This window comes from Bubalus kerabau, chromosome 9, assembly GCF_029407905.1.
Source record: "Bubalus kerabau isolate K-KA32 ecotype Philippines breed swamp buffalo chromosome 9, PCC_UOA_SB_1v2, whole genome shotgun sequence".
NCBI lineage: Eukaryota > Metazoa > Chordata > Mammalia > Artiodactyla > Bovidae > Bubalus > Bubalus kerabau.
In genome coordinates, this window is record NC_073632.1 from 26,959,751 (window position 1) to 26,984,259 (window position 24,509).

The 24,509-nt window shown below is 37.3% G+C and overlaps 1 protein-coding gene across 3 annotated transcripts in view; it reads right to left on the reverse strand.

Annotated features, from left to right (window-relative positions):
* The window catches only part of LCA5 (lebercilin LCA5), a 53,833-nt gene that overhangs the window by 14,742 nt on the left and 14,582 nt on the right, over positions 1-24,509 (reverse strand). For 2 of the 3 annotated variants that reach the window (XM_055534864.1, XM_055534863.1), the window contains exons 2-3: positions 23,310-23,690; positions 17,733-18,262 (exon numbers count right to left, since the gene is read on the reverse strand). In XM_055534864.1, the coding sequence (XP_055390839.1) occupies positions 17,733-18,262; positions 23,310-23,502 (723 nt within the window). In that variant the 5' untranslated portion in view covers positions 23,503-23,690. The remainder of the gene's footprint in view (positions 1-17,732; positions 18,263-23,309; positions 23,691-24,509) is intronic. The other variant, XM_055534865.1, reaches the window with a different exon arrangement.

Below are 24,509 nucleotides of genomic sequence, written 5' to 3' on the forward strand. Positions count from 1 at the left end.
GATATGAGTCAACATATGTGAACCCCATGGTAGCCACAACCAGAAAACAAGCAATAAAATGGCAGTGAGTACATACCTGTTAATAATTACTTTAAATGTCAATGGACTAAATGTTCTGGTCAAATGATGTAGGTGACTGACTGGATTTAAAAACAAAAACCAAGACCCTTAAATATGCTGTCTGTATGAGACTCACTTCAGGGCTGAAGACACACACAGTGTGTAAGAGGATGGAAAAAGATGTTTCATGAAAATAAAAATGACAAAGTGTGGGTAGCAATACTCACAGAAAATCATATCAGCCTTTAAAATAAAAACTATAATGAAGGCAAGGAAGGCCTTGTATAATGATAAAAGGATCAATATAATAAGAGGGTATTACACTTGTTAACATACGCACACCCAATACAGGAGCACCTAAACATAGAAAGCAAATACTAACAAACATAAAGAGAGAAACTGATACAATACAACAATAGTATGAGATGTTAACATCCCACTGACATCAATGGACAGATAATCGAGACTGAAAACCAAAAAGGCACAGGGGCCTTAAATGACACAACAGACCAGTTAATCTTAATTGATACCTGCATGAAGCTACATGCAAAAAAAAAGCAGAACACACATACATATCATACGCACATGGAATGTCCTCCAGTGTAGGACATTCCATGTGCATACCAAAATTACAAAACAAGCCTCAACAAATTTAAGACAAATTATTTCAAGCATCTTTTCCAACCACAACGGTATGAAATTAGAAATCAACTACAGAAAGAAAAGTAGCTAAAGAACATGTAGAGATTAAATAACATATTAATGCTAATAAAAAAAATGGGTCAATGATATAATCAAAGAGGAAATTAGAAATACCTAGAGACTAATGAAAACGAAAACACAACTTTCCAAAATACACCAAAATGAACCCTTAGAGGAAAGTTCATAGTGATATGGGCCTTCCTCAAGAGCAAGAAAAAATCTCAAACAACCTAACTTACCACCTTAATAAGAAAAAGAATAAAGAATAAGAAAAAGAACAAAGGCCAAAGTCAGCAAAAGGAAGGAAATAATAAAAATCAGAGAGGAAATAAAGATTTAAAAGAAACAGTAGAAAAGATCAAATGAAAACAAGGGCTGTTTTTTTTTTGAAAGATAAAATTGATAAACCTTTAACTGGGTTCACCAAGAAAGAGGTGAGGAAAAAGAAAGAGGACTCAAGTAAATAAGCAATGAAAAAGGATAAATAGCAACCAATACAACAGCGATCCAAAAAATCCTAAGAAAATACTATGAATAGTTATACGTCAACAAACTGGACAATCTAGAAGAAATGGATAAATTTCTAGAAGCACACAGTCTGACAAGTCTGAGTCAAGCAGAAACAGGCAATTTAAATAGACCGATCACTAGAAGTAACATAGAATTTTTAATTAAAAATTCATAATAATAAAAAAAAAACACCCAGAAAACAAAAGTCCAGGCCCAGGTGGCTTCATGGGGGAAATTTACCAAACATGTTAAGCACTTATACCTATCCTTCTCAAACTATTCCAAAAAAATGAACAGGAGAGAACACTGCCTACAGTAGAATAATTTATTATTCTACAATAAATTATCATAATTTATTTAACCATATTCTGCTTCTCAACATCCAAGAGTTTTCAATTTCTCCTATTACATACACATTCCAACTTAGTTTTATATTATTTCCTCAGGGTAAATGTAAAGGAATGAAGTTTCTGGATTGATAGACATTTATATGATTTTAAAGCTTTTGAAAAGCATTATCAAAATGCCCTCTGGAAAGATTGTAACAATTACATTCTCTTCAAAAGTCTAATAGCCTTTATTTTACTATATTCTTGGAATGATTGGATACTGACATTTTAAAATCGGTGGACTAGCAAAAAACAGAATATTACTGTTTTAATTTCTATCTCCTGGATTAATAATCCTGAAGTTAATTTTTATGTTTATTGGCCATCCATATCCTTTATAAACAGTTTAATATAGTGTAATAGGAATTTAGAAGACAATGACAAAATGGGGAAAAACAATACTAAAAACAAAACAAAAAGGCTACAAAATTTCTAGAACTGAAGATATAAAAAGAGAGATTAGAGCTGGAAAACCATCATGATAAAGATGGAATTACAAAAGAATCATCAGTGGATGTTAAATTTTAATGGGTAAAAGATATATATACATCCCAAGTGGCTCACCACAGATTGCTTATTGGTTTCAATGAAGAAGGAAAATAGTAATTTTATCAAGCAATACATAGGCAAGAGTGTTCTCTTGTGTTGTTGGAAGAGGGTGTTTGCTATGACCAGTGCGTTCTCTTGGCAAAACTCTATTAGCCTTTGCCCTGCTTCATTTCATCTTCCAAGGCCAAATTTGCCTGTTACTCCAGGTGTTTCTTGACTTCCTACTTTTGCATTCCAGTCCCCTATAATGAAAAGGACATCTTTTTTGGGTGTTAGTTCTAAAAGGTCTTGTAAGTCTTCATAGAACCGTTCAACTTCAGCTTCTTCAGCGTTACTGGTTGGGGCATAGGCTTGGATCAATGTGATATTGAATGGTTTGCCTTGGAAACGAACAGAGATCATTCTGTCGTTTTTGAGATTGCATCCAAGTACTGCATTGCGGACTCTCTTGTTGACCATGATGGCTACTCCATTTCTTCTAAGGGATTCCTGCCCCCAGTAGTAGATATAATGGTCATCTGATTTAATTCACCCATTCCAGTTCATTTTAGCTCGCTAATTCCTAGAATGTCAACGTTCACTCTTGCCAAGAGTGAACCCAAGTTCACAAGGTAAGAGAAACCCAAGTAAGATGGTAGGTGTTGTGAGAGGGCATCAGAGGGCAGACACTCTGAAACCATAATCACAGAAAACTAGCCAATCTGATCACTTGGACCACAGCCTTGTCTAACTCAATGAAACTAAGCCATGCCGTGTGGGGCCACCAAAGATGGATGGGTCATGGTGGAGAGGTCTGACAGAATGTGGTCCACTGGAGAAGGGAATGGCAAACCACTTCAGTATTCTTGCCTTGAGAACCCCATGAACAGTATGAAAGGGCAAAATGATAGGTTACTGAAAGAGGAACTCCCCAGGTTGGTAGGTGCCCAATATGCTACAGGAGATCAGTGGAGAAATAACTCCAGAAAGAATGAAGGAATGGAGCCAAAGCAAAAAACAATACCCAGTTGTGGATGTGACTGGCGATGGAAGCAAGGTCCGATGCTGTAAAGAGCAATCTTGCATAGGAACCTGGAATGTTAGGTCCATGAATCAAGGCAAATTGGAAGTGGTCAAACAGGAGATGGCAAGAGTGAATGTCGACATTCTAGGAATCAGTGAACTAAAATGGACTGGAATGGGTGAATTTAAAAACATGACCTAAGCAAAATTAGCAAAATATCAAATAGGTAGATGAATGTTTTAAATATTGTTGTCTTCTCTATGTTCCAAGTATTTCATAAGGAAAAATTTCAAATATTTTAATAAACTGAAGATGTGGGATAGAAAAAGAAAAAAAATCTTTGATTGGAAGGATCATGGGTGTTTTTTCCTCTATTTCACTTTGAAAGTGAAGTTGCTCAGTTGTGTCCGACTCTTTGCGACCCCATGGACTGTAGCCCACCAGGCTCCTCTGTCCATGGGATTCTCCAGGCAAGAATACTGGAGTGGGTTGCCACTTCCTTCTCCAGTGGATCTTCCCGACCCAGGGATTGAACCCAGGTCTCCCGCATTGCAGGCAGACGCTTTAACCTCTGAGCCACTAGAGAAGCCCTTGTGTAAAACTGTAACAAACATTTTCATTACAGAAAAAAAAAAATGTAAATATCTGAAGAAATAAGATAGAATTCTAACTCTTTAAAGAGAGAAATAAAGCTTTACAGAATTGAATTTTTGCAAGTAAACACAAAGAATAACTGAACTTATTTTCACTTATTTTTCTATTAGTTAATAAAGCAATATATACTTTAATAACTGCAATTGTTAAAACAGGTCTACAAATGTCAGTTGTTTTGTGTATAGCTCAGTGTTACTGTAACTTAATTAGAAAGGCCTTAGACCCTTGTATAACCAAGGACCTTCGTGTACCCTATAGGAACAGTTTTTACATTCCTAGTTAGGTGGTCATTCAATCTCTGTACAAACTGGGAAAGGAGTACATCAAGGCTGTGTATCGTCACCCTGTTTATTTAACTTATATGCAGAGTACATCATGAGAAATGCCGGGCCAGATGAAGCACAAGCTGGAATCAAGATTGCCAGGAGAAATATCAATAACCTCAGATATGCAGATGACACCACCCTTATGGCAGAAAGTGAAGAAGAACTAAAGAGCCTCTTGATGAAAGTGAAAAAGGAGAGTGAAAAAGTTGGTTGGCTTAAAGCTTAACATTCAGAAAACTAAGATCATAGCATCTGGTCCCATCACTTCATGGCAAACAGATAGGAGAAACAATGGAAACAGTGACCGACTTTATTTTCTCAGGCTCCAAAATCACTGCAGATGGTGACTGCAGCCATGAAATTAAAAGATGCTTGCTCTTTGGAAGAAAAGCTATGACCCACCTAGATAGCATATTAAAAAGCAGAGACCTTTGCCAACAAAGGTCCATCTAGTCAAGGCTATGGTTTTTCCAGTAGTCATGTATGGATGTGCGAGTTGGACTATAAAGAAAGCTGAGCGCAGAAGAATTGATGCTTTTGAACTGTGGTGTTGGAGAAGACTCTTGAGGAGTCCCTTGGACTGCAAGGAGATCCAACCAGTTCATTCTAAAGGAAATCAGTCCTGAATATTCATTGGAAGGACTGATGCTGAAGCTGAAACTCCATACTTTGGCCACCTGATGCAAAGAACTGACTCATTTGAAAAGACCCTGATGCTGGGAGGGACTGGGGGCAGGAGGAGAAGGGGATGACAGAGGATGAGATACATACAGTGGAGTAATACAGAGCCTTTAAAAAGAATGAGAAGGCAAGAATGGCATAACCAAGATGACGACACACTTGTTCCTGACTTGGCTCCACTTTAAAAGAAAAACAAATAACTACGCAAGAATATGGAGAAGGCAATGGCACCCCACTCCAGTACTCTTGCCTGGAAAATCCCATGGGCAGAGGAGCCTGGTAGGCTGCAGGCCATGGGGTTGCGAAGAGTCGGACACGACTGAGCGACTTCACTTTCACTTTTCCCTTTCATGCACTGGAGAAGGAAATGGCAACCCACTCCAGTGTTCTTGCCTGGAGAATCCCAGGGACGGGGGAGCCTGGTGGGCCGCCGTCTATGGGGTCGCACAGAGTCAGACACGACTGAAGCGACTTAGCAGCAGCAGCAGCAGCATGCAAGAATAAGACATCGCTGAGCAAATCTCAGAACACAGAAATGAGGCTGAAGCACATCCCGCAGCGCACAGATCGCGACAGACTGCAAGAAAGGGTGAGAGGAACAGCTACGCGCTGACCGCAGGGCCCTTTCCCCAGTGTAGCACCCTGCCTACAGCTCCTCCAGGGGCAAAGGAGCGCACAGGGCTGACATCCAGCACCCCCAGCATTGGGGGTCACCTCTGGGAACTCCTGCTCTGGTTTCGCCCCATGGGAATCACAGAGCATCTGCGGGCTCAACCACTGGCAATCTGACTGTGACAGAGAAAGGGAGGAGGGGCTTCCAGCCAGCAGCACTGGGGTCTTGCAGGACAGAGCTCCTGCCTGCAGAGCACACACAGGAAACCCAACCAGCAGCTTGCTCTGCTGCAGCCCAACTGGCTGGCACAGTCTGGCCAGGGAACTCGGGTTGGACGCAAGTCTGCCTAATTTGGGCCTTCAAATGAAGAGCTCTCCCAGCCCTGCAGCCTGGTCTGCCCACATCCAGCAGAGGAGCTGAGTTTTAGCCCCGCTGCCCCACCATGTGGATCACGGCGCCCAGCCCCTCCTACCACAGAAACTGTTCAGGAAGACTGAGGAGGGGCCTGAAGTGGGCTCTCCCAGCTCCACCCAGGCAGAAGTCGGGTCACAGCCCTGCTCACCATGGAGTGTGGTCCCTGCCTGCCCCCATCTGACGGGAAGGGCTGACAAGAACACCCGGAGGCTGCACAACCCAGCAGTTCTTGAGCTGATGGGCAAGTGAGTGGCAAAACGGGTGGCCCCCAGAGCAAAGTCGGTAGCACCTGTTCAGTCAGTGAACCTGGGGTGCAGGCTGACTTGAGTCAAGACCACAAAGAGCACCAGTGGCCTTGGAGATACTTAACTGATGAGCTCGGGTCGGGAAACGAACTCACAGCCTCACTTGTTGCTGAAGACAGTGTTCAGCCTGCCTGACCAGGGAGCCTCAGCAGAGCACGCCGCGGGCTGTGGAGCCCACCCGACAGCCCTGCTGACAGTGGCACTTGAATGGAGAGCAAGGCCTGTGTCTCTCCCTGTCTCCAGATTCACATGTATAGAGAACAAAGTAGCGGTTACCACTGGGGAGAGGGAAGGCGGAAGAACAATACAGGGGTAGGGGTTCACACTTCTAGGTATAGAATAAGCTACAATGATATATTATTGTTCAACAAGGGAAATACAGCCAATGTTTTACAATAACTATACATGGAGTATAACCTTTAACATTTTTGAATCACTATATTGTACACCTGTCACTTACATAATACTGTACAGCCAACTATACTTCAACTAAAAAATATATATATATATCAAGACTGGTTCAAGAAGAAACAAAGCCTGAATAGACCAATTGCTAGTAAGGAGGCTGAATCAGCAACCAAATGCAGTGAAGCAAAGCACAGAACCCAGATGGCTTTACCAGTAACTTTGCTGAACAACAAAAACAAAATCAAAGTAGAGGAAATGCTTCCAAATTCATTTTACAAGGCCAGTATCACCCTAACACTAAAGATAGAAAATATCAGTACCAGGAAATAAAAAACTACCAATCAATATCTCTGGTGAATAGAGATGCAAAAATTCTCAATAAAATACTAGCAGATCAAAGTCAGTAGCACAGTAAAAGGATGATCATGATTAGGTAGGATTTATAGCTGGGATGCAAGGATGGCTCAAAACATGTAAATCAATTAATGTAGTACACCACACTAACAGAACAAAAAAAAAAAAACACCAAAAACTCATATCTCAATAAATGCAGGAAAAGTATGTGACAAATTCAACATTTGTTCTTGATAAAAATTCTTAACAAATTATAAGAATTATATCTCAACATAATAAAGGCCATATATGACAAGCCCACTACTAATATGATACTCAACTGTGATAGGTTGAAACTTTTCTCTAAGATCAAGAATAAGACAGGTGCTCACTCTCACCACTCCTGTTCAATATAGCACTGAAAGTCCTTGCCAGAGCAATCAGGCAAGAAAAGAAAAGGCATCCAAATTAAAAAGGAAGAAGTAAAAACTGTCTCTATTTGCAGATGACATGATTTTATATACAGAAAATGCCAAAGACTTCAACCAAAAAACCGTTAGCTATCACTGAATTGGGTAGAATTAGAGAACCTAACATTAACATACAAAAATTAGTAGTATTTCTATACACTAAAAAATTATCTGAAAAAGAAAGAAAACAATCCCATTTACAACAGCATCAAAATAATAATATACTTAGCAATAAAGTTAACCAAAGAAATTTTAAAAACTTCTACTCTGAAAGATACAAGATACTAATAAAGAAATCAAAGAAGACATAAGTAAATGGAAGGTATACAGTGTTCATGGATTGGAAGAATATTGCTAAAATGTCCACACTTCCAAAGCCATCTACAGATTCAATGCAATCACTATTAAGATTCCAATGGTATTTTTAAAATTATCTTTTTTATTTGAAGTATATCTGATTTACAATGTTGTATTAGTTTTTGCTGTACCTAATGGCATTTTTTTTAAACAAAAGCAGAAAGAAACAATCTTAAATTTTATATTGAATGGCAAAAAAACCCTATTACCCAAAGCAACCCTCAAGAAGAACAATAATAAGCAGGAGGCACCACACATTCCTGACTTCAAGCTAACACTATATAGTAATTAAAGGGGCTTCCTGGGTGGCTCAGTGGTAAAGAACCTACCAGACAATGCAGGAGCCACAAGAGACTTAAGTTCAATTCCTGGGTCAGGAAGATCCCCTAAATAAATGGCAACCTACTCCAACATTCTTGCCTGGGAAATCCCATGGACAGAGGAGGCTGGTGGGTTACAGTCCTAGTGGGTCACGAAGAGTCAGACATAACTGAGGATGCACATAATCAATAGTAATTAAAACAGTATGGCCGTGGCATAAAAACAAAGAATCAATGGAACAATTTTGAGCCAGAAATAAATCCACGCATATAAAGTCAAAACTAATATTTGACAAGGGAGTCAAAAACATTCCGTGGAGAAAACACAGCCTCTTCAACAAATGGTCCTGAGATAATTAACTAACCACATATAGAAGAATGAAACTAGACCCCTATCTTATGCCTCACAAAAGTCAATTTGAAATGGATTAAAAAATGTAAGATGTGAAACCATGAAACCCTTAGAAGAAAACACTGAAAGTGAGCTCCTCAATGTAAGTCTTGGCAATGAATTTTTTGGATATAACACCGAAGCACAAGCAACAAAATAACAGATAAAATAAGTGACAGTCTATCAAACTACAAAGCTTCTGCACAGCAAAGGAAACAACCATCGAGTAAAAAGAAAACCTACAGAATGGGGAAAAATTATTTGCACTAAGAGGTTAATATCCAAAATACATAAAGAACTCATTCAACTGGTTAACAAAAGACACAAATAACCAAAGTAAAAAATGGGCAAAAGACCTGAATAGACATTTTTCCAAAGAAAATATATGAAAGGCCAAAAGTACATGTTCAACATGACTAGTCACTAGAGAAATGGAAATCAAAACCACAATGAGTTAACACCTCATACCCATTAGAATGATGGGTAGTAGGATTGTAAACTGGTATAGCCACTATGGGATAAAGGATGGAGGATCCTCAAAAAATTAAAAATAGAACTATTATATGATACAGCAATTCCATTTCTGGGAATATATCTCAAGGAAATTAAAATACTAACTCAAAAAGATATGTGCATTCTCATGTTTATAGCAGCATATAATGTCCAAGACATGAAAATAACCTAAGTGTCCACTGATGTCCATTATTCATCAGTGGATAAAGAAGTTGTGAGGGGTGTGTATGTGTGTGTATGTAATAATCTTTAAAAAAAGAAACTCATAGAGAAAAGAGGTCAGATTTGTGGTTACCGGTAGTGGTGGTGGACTTGGCAGGGGGTAGGGGTGGTGAGGAGAATTGGATGAAAGTAGTCAAAAGGTACAAATTTCTAGTTAAAAAGTACTAAGCATTTGATGTATATATAGGATGAGGACTAAAGGTAACACTGCTGTAGAATATATATGAAAGTTGTTTAACAGAGCAACCAAAGAGTTCTCATTACCAAAAAAAAAAGTTCTTTTTTTGCTTTTTCTTTTCACTGTATCTATATGACGTGATGGAGATTTAAACTTGTTGCAGGAATATCTTCGCAATATTTATGTCAAATCTTTATGCTGTACACATTAAACGTATACATATGTCAAATTGTACCCCAATAAAAACCGGAAAAACAGAAAATAAAAGTGAGGCAGATTTAATATATGTGTATGTGAGTGTACACACACATATATGTAAAGAGCACCAAAATACATTTTCAGTGAAAAAAACATGAAGCAATGTGTGTGGTACACCTTCACTTGTAGTTAGAGAGTAAAAAAATATACACATATATAACCATGTGCATGTAGAGATGATTTCTTAACAGAGATTACTTCTTGGGAAGAGGGTTACAAAGGATAGCATAGCATTACACACCTCTCTGTATTATTTGAACTTTCAGGCCTTTTTTAGTGCTTCTATTATTTTTTCAGTAGACAGTTATGATTTTAAATATTAACTTGAAATTCATACAATAATTGTTCTATCTAAATGGGCAGTTTTTAAGAACACTACAAAATTTACTCTCTGCAATGGTTTAAACTTTGCACTTCAATCACAGATCTTATAATTTCATTATAAATCTTTGTCTACCAAAAATGATAAAAAAAGAAACTTGTAAATAACAAAATCTAGCCAATTTCTTAAATTATTCTGCAATAAAAAATTAACAGGATCTCAATATTTATTTTACAATAAATAAATTATAATAAATCAGTTCCTTTTTTCAACATTAGAAATCTTTCATTTCTGCAACATTCAGTAATAGACATAAGGATAATTTTTTAAATAAATATGGTTTACCATATTAAAACCTTTTGACACATGAAAAGTTTAAAAATATTATTTAGACTCATCAGCTTTCAGACCTGAGAGTGGCCTCAGAATCATTTAATTCCACAAATGAAGCAACCGAGTTCTGAGCATTAAGAGGGCTCACAGCAACAGAGAAGGGGAAGAATCGAGCTGAACTCCTGGTTTGACTTCTATTACTCTGTCTTAGTTAACTTCATTCTTTTATTAAGACACAAAGCAGGTAGGTGAGGCAAACATGCCTTCTGGATTTGAGTTTCAGGGGGTGGGGGTGGGGAACGGGGAAGTAAAAGAGCAGAAAAACGTTTAGAGCAGAGACCTAGCCTCTAGAATAAGGTATGGCAGGGAAAGATTCAGAAAAAGGAATCTACCTGGCCAACACTGCACAGCTCAGTTCTCATTCTGAATAAACTAGGAAGGGTAGAGAAGACAAGGCTGAATCAATTCTTTCTTCTGAAACTGATTTCCAGTGGAGGACGATATTATTATTTTATCAACAAGAAACAAATACCTACTTGAAGGCAGCTTTCGGGTGAAAGGAATCTGAATGCCAGTTTCTGGTAAGAAAAACTAACAAAAGAGAAAGAAGTCTATTCAAACTTTCTTTGAGAGTGCTATAATATTCAGGCTACTCAAATCATTTCCCCAAATCTTTAGAAATTTCTTAAAAGGGAGAGAAAGCCTACTTAATAGTTTCATTATATTTTTCTGACAAGGTTATTCACTCTGTGCCAATTTAATGTTAAAACAGAGCTGGATTTTTTAATGTATTAAAAATGTGTGCCCTACAGTTTACTGGAGTACTTGTAATAATTATGTACATGCTATTAACACTTATGATCTTTTCATAAAGCTTAGTAGATAATTTCCCATTTAGTGATTAAGGATACTTACAATAGCTAGCAACTCTCAGTATCTGCTTTATGACAGAGTTGATCGTGGCTCTGACTCATCTCTACCACATCCTTAGATCAGGAAAGCAACCTCCACTGTAAGTCTTTCTTACAAGGGATGGGAGAGAACTGGTATCTTCAGCCCCTACTGGAGACCAGTTCCAGGTCCAGTGAACAACGGTGCAGTTGGGCACTCATTAATAGAAACTGCAAACTGGGGAAACTGCTAATGAAGCTGATAACAATGAACCACTGATATTTCATCAGTGATTCTCAAAGAGTGGTTCAGGGACCCTAAAGATATAAGACACTTTCAGGAGTCTGCAAGGTCAGAACTACTTTATGATACAATATTGCTTGCTATTTTCACTCACCATCATGAATGTATCATAACGAATGAAACGTCAACATTTATTGCTTAATGCAACAAATGAACATTTTTCAAATGACGAACATTTTCCAAATGAGTAATGTATGGTAATACAAAATCATTCATGGATAAAACATTCATTCAAAGTAGAATACCAAGGGATTTTAATGTGATAGAGTATGAAAAGTTCTTTGATATGATTTTAGATTCCACATTGCAACAAACCTTTGAGAATACCACTTACCAAGTTTTAATATAGTATAAAAGAATATCCAGTTAATCTGAAAAGCTTTTAAATATTATTCTATTTTCTAACTCCTATAGACATCTGTGTGAGGCTGAATTTTCTTGTATTTATCAACCACAACAACATATCGAAGCAGACTGAATGTGGAAGCAGCTATGAGGACCCAGCTGTCCTCTATTAAGCCTAACACTGAAGAAATTTGTGAACATATAAAATGATGCCACTCTTGACCCAATTTATTTTGGTTTAGAGAATAGATGTTTTTCATTAAAAGATTTTATGATACCATGTAGTAAGTTTTTATTAATTTTAAATAAATTAAGAAACATTTTAAAATGTTCTCAATTTTAATTTCTAATATGGTAAATATCAATAGATATACCCACATAAACAAAACTCCTGTGGTATTGGGGGGTGTGCAATAATTTTTAAGAGTATAAAAGGGTCTTCAAAACAAAAACTTTGAGAATTGCTGCATTATATAACTATTAATATTTTACTGCCATAAATGTTAGCACCTTAACAGTTTTTTTTTGAAGCTTTTTACAGTTTGTTGCAGTTTTATTTAAATATTAATAATATGATATAACTATTAATATGAAAATAAATATATTTAAATGGGGCTGATACTTTGACAGGACTCTATTCAACAATCTTACTGAAGTAAAAGCCAAAATGAAGGTATAAAGCCAACTGTAAATAAAGAAATAAACATGCAGCCTGATTTAGCTGTCTGCCCTTTTGGACAGAGTTCAAATTTAACCAATTTTAAATTTAACAAATTTAACCCTGTCAAGCAGCTCTTTATCCCAAGTATACATATGGCCGAAGACCCAGCAGACCACGTCACACAAGGTTGGCAAGAAGCAACTGCCATGGGTGACTGTCCTGACTCATACTTTTTTTGGTTCTGTCTAACCATCTATCTACTTCTAAGCCACTGTACTCTTAGTTACTTAAGACTATGCTCTATATTTAGACTATGCATTCTGTCACTTTCATCAACTAACAAAATAAACCTGAAAACAACCTATAGAGGGTGCAGAGATAAGTTTTTCACAGCTCAACTATTTAGAGGTAACCTTGAAGAATGCTTTCTTTTTCCTCACCTAAAAAGAAAATATAACACAAGGGGAATAAGAATTGTGGCTTAAAATCCCTTCCGGGATGAGGCAATCTACAAACAAACAAACAAATCTGCCTGTCACAAGTTCCAGTTTAAGGACTCTTAAAATACTGTGTGTTAGTAGCTCAGTCATTTCTGATTCTTTGAGACTCCATGGACTGTGTAGCCTGCCAGGCTCCTCTGTCCTTGGAACTCTCCAGGTAAGAATACTGGAGTGGATTGCCATTTCCTGCCAGAGGATCTTCCCGACCCAGGGATTGAACCCCGATTACCTGCATTGCAGGCAGATGCTTTACCATCTGAGCTACTAGGCTACACCAAACAAAAACAAAAAAACATCCATCATCCTTAGCAGAGAACAGCATAAAACTTAAAGTCAGCACTACAAGGATTTTACTGCAATTTCAAGGGACACTCAGGACTTTCTCTGATTTTAGTTCATTTGCAAAATGAAACACCACAATAGTTCTTAGACTCCTCCCTTACCTTTACAGTCAGTGGTACTGAGGTGGGAAGAAAAAAGATTAAGTAAAATTTGAAAAACTGAATGAGGCATGAAACAAAAAAAAACGAACAACTACCTGGTAAAGAACCCGCCTGCAGTGCGGGAGACCCCAGTTCCATTCCTGGGTTGGGAAGATCCCCTGGAGAAGGGAAAGGCTATCCACTCCAGTATTCTGGCCTAGAGAATTCCATGGACTGTATAGACCATGGGATCGCAAAGAGTTGGACACGACTGAGCAACTTTCACTTTAAAAACAAAGCATAAGATGAGCAGAATCACTCTACCATAATCACATATATAAGGTTTACGACGTAGTCTATAATGAAAAGAATGTGGTGTCAGCAGAGGAAAAGACATATACATCAGAAGAAGAGACTAAAGAATCCAGAAATAGACCCACAAAAATATGCCCAACTGATTTTGGACAAAGGTGCCAAATTCAGTGAAGGAAGAAGAGCCTTTTCAACAAATGGTACTAGAACAATCAACAAATGGTACTAGAACAACTGGGTACTACACAGGCAGGGGAAAAAAAAATAGAAATGCATTTCAACCTAAACCTCACAACTTACATAAAAATCAGCTCAACATGAATCATGAACTTTAAAGTAAAACATAAAACTGTAAAGTTTTTGGATAAAATATAGTAGAAAATCTTTAGGTCTACAGGCAAAGGGTGACAGGGATAGGCAAAGAATTCTTAGACCTGACACCAAAAAGACAATCCATAAAAGAAAAATCTGACAAATTGGACCACATCAAATTTTAAAAACTCTCTGAAAGACTCTGTAAGAGGATGAAAAGACAAGCTACACAGTGAGAAAATATTTGTAAACCATGTATCTGACAAAGAACCTGTATCTATTATATATAAAGAACTATTGAAAATCAACAGTAAAAGAACAATTAGAAATATAGGCAAAAAACAAACAAATGAACAGGATCTACTAATGGCAAATAAGCATTTAAAAAGATGTTCAACATCATAAGCCATTAGGAATAATATTAACACTAAGAGATATCGCTACATACCTATAGGAACAGCTAGAATTTTAAAAAGTGGTAACACCAAATGCTGACAAGGATGTGGAGAAAGTGAATCCCTTATACATTGCTGGTAAAAATGTAAAATGGTACCACTACTTTACAAAAGAAAATGGCAGTTTCTTACAAAACCAAATGTGCTTATCAAACAATGTGCTTATCAAGTGAACTTTCATTCATATAACCCAGAGAAATGAAAACTAATGTTCACACAAAAACCTGTTCCTGAATGTCCATAGACCCAAGGACTGTAGCCTGCCAGGCTCCTCTGTCCATGGACTTCTCCAGGCAAGAATACTGGATTGGGTTGCCATTCTCTTCTCACGGAGATGTCTTGAGACATCTCAGGTCTCCTGAATTGCAGGCAGATTCTTTACTATCTGAGCCACCAGAGAAGCCAGTAGCTTCATTAGTTAATAACTAAAACTTGAAACAACCCAAATTTCCTTCAACAGGATATACCATAACACTCTTGATATCCATGTCATGGAATACTACTTTGGAATAAAAAAGGAACAAACTAGTGATACATGCAACAGCTCTGATGGAGCTCAAGAGAAAAAATGAAATCTGCCAACCTTGAAAGATTAAATACTAGAAGATTCTGTTTATATTACATTCTTAAAATAAAAAAGTTATAGGAATGGTGAACGGATCAGTGGATGCCACAGGTCAGAGTGCTAGGGAAAGCAGGAAGGTAACTATGCCTATAAAAGTTGGTAACATACGGGAGCCTGTGATGGAACTGTTCTGCATCTTGACCATAATGATGGTCACGTGAATATGCATGTGATAAAACTGCACAGAACTAAATACACACACACATACACACTCACACACAAATGAGTCCATGTAAAACTGGTTAAATCTGAGTAAGATGGATGAGCTATATCAATGAATCACTCCCAATTTTCTGATTATATTGTATTTGTTTATGTGCATCCCTGGTGGTTCAGCAGTAAAGAATCCACCTGCAACGCAGGAGACGCAGGTTCAATCCCCGGGTTAGGAAGATTCCTTGGAGAAGGAAATGACAACCGATTCCAATATTCTTGTCTGGGATAATCCCATGGACAGAGAAGCCTGGTGCACTACAGTCCATGGAGTTGCAAAAGTGACCAAACAACAACATATTATAGTCTACTTATGCTATGCGTTACCACTGGGGAAAATGGATGGAGGGACTATGGGATCTAATTTTTTTAAATGCATGTAAATCTACAATTAACACCAATTTATTTTTTTCTTATTCCAGTAAGAAAAACCTAAGTATTGAGAACACTATATAGTAAGTATTTCAAAGACCTGAAGCTTCCCTGAGGGCTCAGAGGGTAAAGAATCTGCCTGCAAGGCAGGAGACACAGGAGATGCGGGTTCAACCCTTTTTGGTCAGGAAGATCCCCTGGAGGAGGAAATGGCAACCCATTCCAGGATTCTTGCCTGGAGAATCCCATGGTCGGAAGACCTTGGAGGGCTACAGAGCATGGGGTCACAAAGAGTGGGACGTGACTGAGTGACCAATACTTTCACTTTCACACTTATCACAGATGACTGATTTTCATGCCCTCAAGTGGGTAGCCACATAATTCAACTCCATCTACAATACAGAATCCACAGATTTGTTCAAGTTTTCCTTTCTTCCTTCTCTTTCTTTCCTCCTCTATCATTCCAACAACCCCCTTCATAACAGGCTATAAGAGAGAATTGCAGTATACGTGTGTGGGGTGTGTGCATACATGCGTGTGCACTACAGTTCCATGTTCTTTCTAGTTTTACAGAAATACACACTGAGGTGTGGGTTGTTTTTAACCATACTTAATAATCAACCTTCTGTGCTCTTGGTTCCTAATTTTAAAATCCATATGGTCACATTTTGTACTTCCCTTTAAAAATAAACATCAGCTATTCATGACAATAGTTGCTTCTATCCCCTACCCTCATCCCACTACATAGGTAGGTAAATGGTCCTACAAAATAAGTTTTCATATGTTTGCTCTGCAGTTTGACTTGATCACTGGTGGAACCTATGCAATAAGATGTCTTCTGTATACTGAAGCAAAAGTTAATGGTTGCTAATTTTGGAGAATAAGCTAAGTTCTTTTTCTGGCCACTGATATATACTCTATTTAATAAGCCACTCTCTTTGGGCAGGGCATTGGTATATAGAGTCTGGTATATTATATAGACTAAGAAGTACTATTTATATACCAGGTACTAAAAACATCTAATTAATACATTGCAGAGAAGCTAGTTTATAGTTCTGACTTTCTCTTGTTCAAAGAATTCTTACAGCAAACATTATTCTCATACTTTTTCCCAACCTTTACTTTCTATCAGGTAGCATCTAATATATGTTCTCCATATAACAGTCATGGGGTAGTACTCTTTTCCTTTAATTTCAAGAAAAAAAATTTTTTTGTAAAATCTGCTATATTCTCAGACTATTAAGTCAGCATCATTCCACCCACTTTTCACATCAAGTCTTACTTGAGGGAGTAGAAGCACAGCCTGCCCCAAAATATATCTTTCACAAATGTTCAAAGAAATAAAAACAAAAGTTATTCATGTGGCGTTTCTTACACAATGGCACCGAATGTCAGTTTTATATACTATAGCTCTTATAGTCGGAGAAGGCAATGGCACCCCACTCCAGTACTCTTGCCTGGAAAATCCCATGGATGGAGGAGCCTGATGGGCTGCAGTCCATGGGATCGCTAAGAGTCGGACACGACTGAGCGACTTCACTTTCACTTTTCACTTTCATGCATTGGAGAAGGAGATGGCAACCCACTCCAGTGTTCTTGCCTGGAGAATCCCAGGGACGGGGGAGGCTGGTGGGCTGCCGTCTATGGGGTCGCACAGAGTCGGAAACAACTGAAGTGACTTAGCATAGCTCTTATACTATCATTTTCAATTTTAAAGAAATAATCACATAATCAAACAGTGTATTTCCCCCAAATAGCTAAGATTTTGGGAATTAAACATCTATTATCATGTGGCCCGTTAATGTATACAATCTTTCACATCTTGCTCTTAAAGATAAAATCTTAAATTTTTCCTAATCTCTTACTCAGAAAGATACTTTAAAAAAAAAAAAAATCAGATTTCATTTCCAAGCAAATGCTGAACCGCAATAAGCAGTCTTAAAAGTGCACATCAAATGCCCAATGAAAAATAACACAAAACAGCACAATTAGAAACTGTGGGAATTTTACCTTAATTCTTCTCTCTGTGTCATCTAATTTTAACTCTGCAGAAGCGAGTTTCTTTGCTAAATCAACTCGTTCAGGTAGGTGTTTAGCTTCAGAGATCTTTTTCAGTTTCTGTAAGGAAATTTTTGTCCTAAGTAGTTCACCTTCCGTCTCTTTTGCCTTTTTTTCATTTGCCCATTCTTTCTCTTGAGATTTTCTTAAGTGGTCTTTGAGTGCTCTAATCTCATTGTTATGACGAGCAATAAGTTGTGAGATTTCGTTTTCTGTATACTCAAACTTATTCAGGGCTTTCTCCTGCCTGTACTGAAGCCTTTTCAAAGCCTTATTTTCTTTTAGCAGCTCGGCTATCTTGACCTGGAGTTCAGTTACTTCATTCTGCAATTCATTGATTTTTAGCAGTCTTGCACAAAGAACCTGTTTTGTAACAAGATCAGGATCTTTCGGAAATGGCTGCCTAGTGAGGCTCTGGGAGCGAAATCCTGCTCGGACTCCCTTTCTGTTTGGTGGACCCTTAGGGCTTGGTTTCCTAGGGGCTGAAAAAGAAACAGTAATAACGTAAAGTGAAAGCTGTATCAGATGTAGAATTATTGACTTATCCTAACACAAGTGACTCCATAACATTCTTTAGTCATTTTGTTTCTTTTAAGGAAACATTTTTTAAAACATTTTTTTTAATGATTTTACAATATTTAAATATCTGGTTTTACTTAGAGCTTTTAATACATTGTTTTTATTAAGAAAGGTTTGAAATCTTTTAAGACAGTTCAAGAAACATATTCTGATCCAGCAAAACAATATCCCATGGTTTACAAGGAATTATTTAACACTGTTTTAAAAGATGGCAACACCAGGCTCCACCATTTTTACCTCTGCAGATAAGATGGTCACCGTCAGCATTAGCATGGTGCCTAATAAATACAAAATGTCATGATAATCAAGTCATCTGTGCCAAGATATTTGGGATCATAATTTGAAATGTGGAAACGTATGGTTTTTTAAAATTAATTAGAAATCTTTGTTTCAGGAAAGATGATGACAACATGACAGAACATTTGAGACTTGGAGTTACTACTTCACTGGTCCTTGGGCAATTCAACTTAAACCCTTTCCAGGTCTATTTTCCCTTTTGTTGTGAGGATTAACTGAAGTATGCATATAAGACAGAAAATTCTCCAAAAATATTCTCTGTCAGTATTAAGAACTTAATCCCATGTATCAGTGATTGAAAACGGAAAACACTTTAGCAGTACAGATGTGATTCTAAATGCTTTCTCAGAGGCTTTCTTTTGTGTGATGTTCAAATCAAAAACATCTGGCATAATTTAAGAACAAGATAAATGACTCCAGCCTAAAAAAATAAAAGCACACGAAATCTTTAAAGTGTACATATCACAACATTTCACAAAAATTTTGAATATTATTTACTCAAAGTTCATTAAACCTTGGCCTCAATATACAGAGCACCTGCACTTTAAAAGAGGCATCTGGAAGTTTGTCATAGTGGAGAACAGCGAACTTTAATCTCCAAGGTGACTGCATTTTTTCTAGAAGGAAACGCATTCCAGAGGGAAGAAAAACTAGAAAATCCAATCTTTCCCTACCTACTTCACGAGCCATGGATTTTATTATGTAAACAGGTAAAGAAAAACATGTTTACAATTTAACATTATAAAGTTTCATTTAAAGAGACAGAAATTTTGTGAGGGTATATTAAATGTGTACTGATTTGGGATTCCAGCTCTATACATGCCTGAATATTTGAAAGGAAGTAGTAATAAAAAGAAATGAAGGAAAGCCTATTAGTAACTTTGAAACTATGCTATCCAATACAGTAGTCACTAGCCACATGTAGCGGAGAAGGCAATGGCACCCCACTCCAGTACTCTTGCCTGGACAATCCCATGGGCGGAGGAGCCTAGTGGGGTCCTCCATGGGGTCACTAAGAGTCAGACACGACTGAACTACTTCACTTTCACTTTTCACTTTCATGCGTTGGAGAAAGAAATGGCAACCCACTCCAGTGTTCTTGCCTGGAGAATCCCAGGGATGGGGGAGCCTGATGGGTTGCTGTCTATGGGATCACAGAGTGTCGGACACGACTGAAGCAACTTAGCAGCAGCAGCAGCCACATGTGGCTACTGAAAACTGAAATGTGGGTGATCCAAATTGAGTCCATAACTGAAATACACACAAGGTTTCAAACACCTAATTCAAAGAAAAAAAAAGGAATGCAGAATATTCCACACACTATGTTTTATACTAGTTATATATATTTAGGAATGATAATATTTTGGATATTCTGGGTTAAATAAAAATTATTAAAATTAATTCCACCTTTCTACCTGTTTTTCTTTTTAAATGTGGCAATAAAAAATTGTATGTGTGGCTTGCACTTGTGATTTGCATAATACTTCCATTGGAGAAACTGCTCCAATTTTAAATTGGAGTATCTATCATTTCAATTTTCTTTCTTTCCCAACATACTGAGTGAACAGAGTTTTAGTGTCTATATGCTATTACAGAGTATGTATTCAGCTCTTGGAATGACAGAAACTTTATACATAAAAATGGTTGTACATAAGAATAAATGTTAATCATCCCAAATCTGATTTTTATGTATAAAATTATATTGCTCAGCAAATAAGATTTTATGCACATGGAAACTTAATTTGAGAAGTGAAAGCCTAGATATTCCCAGGAATGGGGGAGCCTGGTGGGCTGCCGTCTATGGGGTCGCACAGAGTCGGACATGACTGAAGCGACTTAGCAGCAGCAGCAGCAGCAGATATTATACGAATCAGGTTACAAATTCTCCATTAATATCTTATTCTATGATATAGCCAGACAAAAAGGGCTTCTGCCACCAACATTTGACATCCTAAAAATCTGAACATTGTTTTCTACTATATTCTATTAACCAGAACTCAAAAAATATCTCTCACCTTTCATCTATCTCTTTCATTTTCAAAACGATCAAGATGAAATACAGGGCTAGTAACACTCAGAAGAAAGATAACTGACTGTTGTATATATCATTCTTCATCTCCCCCTTGTTAAGTTACCACCAAAAAGAGGCGGAAAATACTGTTTTCCTTCCATCAGGTGTTAAAATTACAGTATGACTCATTAAAAAAACATGTAACAAAGATAAACTATGCATCTACCAAAAACTTAGTATGTTTATATTACTGATAAAATGAGAAACAGAATATGTACATAATATGTAATATATAAATATGTATAACCTAAATTATTATTAAATTGTATTATATATGTATGATATGTATATATGTATGATAGAGCACAAATTTTATTTCCAAAGTAATAAAATAAGCTGAAAATGTAAAAGGAAGAAGGAAGAATATGTTACCAAATGTGAAATTCTGCAAATTCAAGTGTTCAAGATGCTTTTTAAATCACATTTGGTTTTTCCTTAGTTTAGTCTGAAGTGAAGTCGTTCAGTTGTGTCTGACTCTTTGCGACCCCATGGACTGTAGCCTGTGAGGCTCCTCTGTCCATAGAATTTTCCAGGCAAGAGTACTGTAGTAGGTTGCCATGCCCTTCTCCAGGGGATCTTCCCAACCCAGGGATTGAACCCGGGTCTCCCGCATTGCAAGCAGACACTTTTACCGTCTGAGCCACCAGGAAAAGCTCAGTTTAGTCTACACACTGATAATTGCCAACTTAAGCCAAAAGAAATCAGTGTTTAAGGACGTTATCAGTTTGGCCCTGTTGGCTTGCACTAAAGTAGACATATTACCACAGACTTTAATTGAAAAGACAATACAAACCAGAAAACAGTACAAGTCAGGTTGAAATTTTTCTGGGTGATACTCAATCTGTTTCTCACAGCTTTTTCTCAATTATCTTCTTAAATAAAACTGCTTCTAGGTAAGGAGTGAAAAATTAAAGTATTCCTACCAATAATTCCCAAGGTATGTGAATGATTTCTTGGGAATAAACAGTCATTTTCTAAGATTCAACCCTAAGGTGTGTTTATTCTTAATTATGCAGCAAAAGTTTAATATCAGATCATGCTCTCAACCACAAAATCAAAACAAGAAAATGACACTGAGACAGATTTGGAGGAAGACTATGAAACCTGCAGCACTGTACTTGTAGCAAAAATAAACAAACAAAAACATACCAGCAAAAAGCATATAGAAAAAAAAAAAGAAAAAAACTCGTTAAAGTTTTTAAAAGTTGTTGTTAAAAGTTGTTAAAAGTGTCAACATCCCTGGGAAGCCTGATCAAGGATTCACCGAAAAGGTTGCTTTCAAAAGGAACACACATTCTTTGCAGATTTTAAAAAGGCAAATGTTACTTTTCAAAGTAAACATTTATAAAGGCAAATGTAATCAAACCCCTGCTTCGAACTTTTCAATAGCTAACTATCCCCTCTACAGAAACAGTCCCTATCTTAACACAGGATTCTAGGCATTTCATGGCCTCACCTGTTTTCATTTTCAGCTTACATACTACTTCCTGCCTTGCAATCTTACCACTCTAAGCTACTAATCAGGCATGACTGAGCGACTTCACTTTCACTTTTCCCTGTCATGCATTGGAGAAGGAAATGGCAACCCACTCCAGTGTTCTTGCCTGGAGAATCCCAGGGACGGGGGAGCCTGGTGGGCAGCCGTCTATGGGGTCGCACAGAGTCAGACACGACTGAAGCGACTTAGCAGCAGCAGCAGCAGCAAGCTACTGATGTGATGGCTGTACTGTATCTGTTAACCGATACTATGAAACCTCATTTTACTGCTGGGAAAGACCCAAGGCAAAAGGAGAAGGGGGTGGCAGAGGATGAGATGATTACACAGCATCACCAACGCAATGGACATGAATCTAAGCAAACACTGGGAGATAGTGAAGGACAGAGAAGCCTGGCGTGCTGTAGTCTATGGGGTTGCAAAGAGTCGGACACGACTCAGCGACTGAATAACAACAAATAAAACCTCATTTCCCTTAGCTTACCTATGATGTACTAGCGGTCCTTACATATTTTGTTACTAAGTACATACAGATTTTCTTGACTAGGGATTTATTAAGATGAAGAGATTTCCAGAACATTATGCAGTCAAATATGTATTAATACCTAGCTCCAGACTAATAACATTCTAACAAGAAAAATTATTTCTAAAGATTTATGCTGTTCCATTATAACACCATTTAATAGAAAACAGACTGGTGGTCCCAAATTTCATTTCTAAGCTGAGTTTGAACTTTTTCAGTAAGTAGAAGTAATTTTACCCAATCTATAAAAATGTCCCTTAACCACTTTATATCCATGCTTTTCACAACTTTCTGAAAATAAAGAAAGGTACAAATGTTTTGTGATTTTTTTTCCGCCTTTACAAACCCCAAGACAATCATTTATTCAGGAACAAGCGAAAACAAAAATGAGAAACCTCAGTTAGAGTTCTTTCTTCTGGATACAGTATGGCTGTGAATGTAACAAAGGATAGTACACTGTAAACAACATTTATAAAAATATATCCTATTCTCATTCACACAGGTTTCCTTAAGCACTCAGAATGAATATTCTAGGTCCACTGGAGTCTTTTAAAGGATGCTTACCGTGATGATCCACTTGGCTATCTGAAGTCTGTTTTTTAGGATGTTTTCCCTTAATACTTGCAGGTGGGGAGGGATGCACCAGCGACGACCGGCCACAAGACTGTGCAGTAGTTCCAAAATCAGATGAACAGTAATGGCTTCTGCTTGTCTTATCTTCTCGATCAGTAGCTGGACTTCTTTCTCTTTCCCCCATGGCTTTGCAAAATAGTCTCTATTCACATAATTTCACAGATTCTTCTCAGAAAAATTCACAACAAGCCTGAAAAGCAATTTTTGAGTCTTCAGATCCTGGGGATAATATTCAGGTCTGTACCATCTGTTTTCTCTATGTATCTTTAGTCCACAATTCACAATAGCAACCAGAAGATAGGCTTTTTTCCTCTACAATTAAGGAAGAGGGAGGGAAACTCATCATATTTCATGAAATAGATTTCAAGAGTTAATTACAATGAAAGATACCAAAAGAAAAATAACATATTGCTTAGAATTTTAAAAAGAGGCCATAATTTAATTCATCTATATTTTCATACATAGTTGTCTACAGTATTTGGAGAAAAGATAGACTGTCATAGACTAGATAGAGAACATCTAGAGTACCTGACATACACTTGCTTCTGAAGAAATGTTAACTGAATCTGACTCCCTTGAATCTTAAGATTTATAACAAACACAAATGCTAGGTGAATAATAAAGTCACCAGTTTTTGGTTTTGGTGGTGGGGGTGGAGGGAAAGGTGGTAAAGAACAAGCCTGCTAACAAAAATAAGAAAAATATCTAAGACTGACTGCATAAAAATGTAAAACTGAATCATGAGAAAAATTAATCAAATTAAAGCACTTGAAGAAAAATGTTTGCAACATGACAGAAAAATCATGACCATCCTTAACAATCAATAAATACCTCATATAACACCACAAGAAAGATAGGAGGTCAAAAGATAAATGGGCAAATACATGTTAAGACCCACAGCAGGCAATACAAAAATAGGCACAAAAAATATTCAACTTCATGCATCATTTCTAAATCTATCAAATTTCCAAAGATTCCTCAAAATAACACTCATTGCTTCCAAAATGACTATCAAGACAAGACTGGGGGAAAAAAGCTGGCAAAATAGGTTAAAACTTTAATTATGCTTTTAACCTTTGATCCAATAATTCTATTCCTGGATACCAAGAAAATTACCCTAAAAACAGGAGG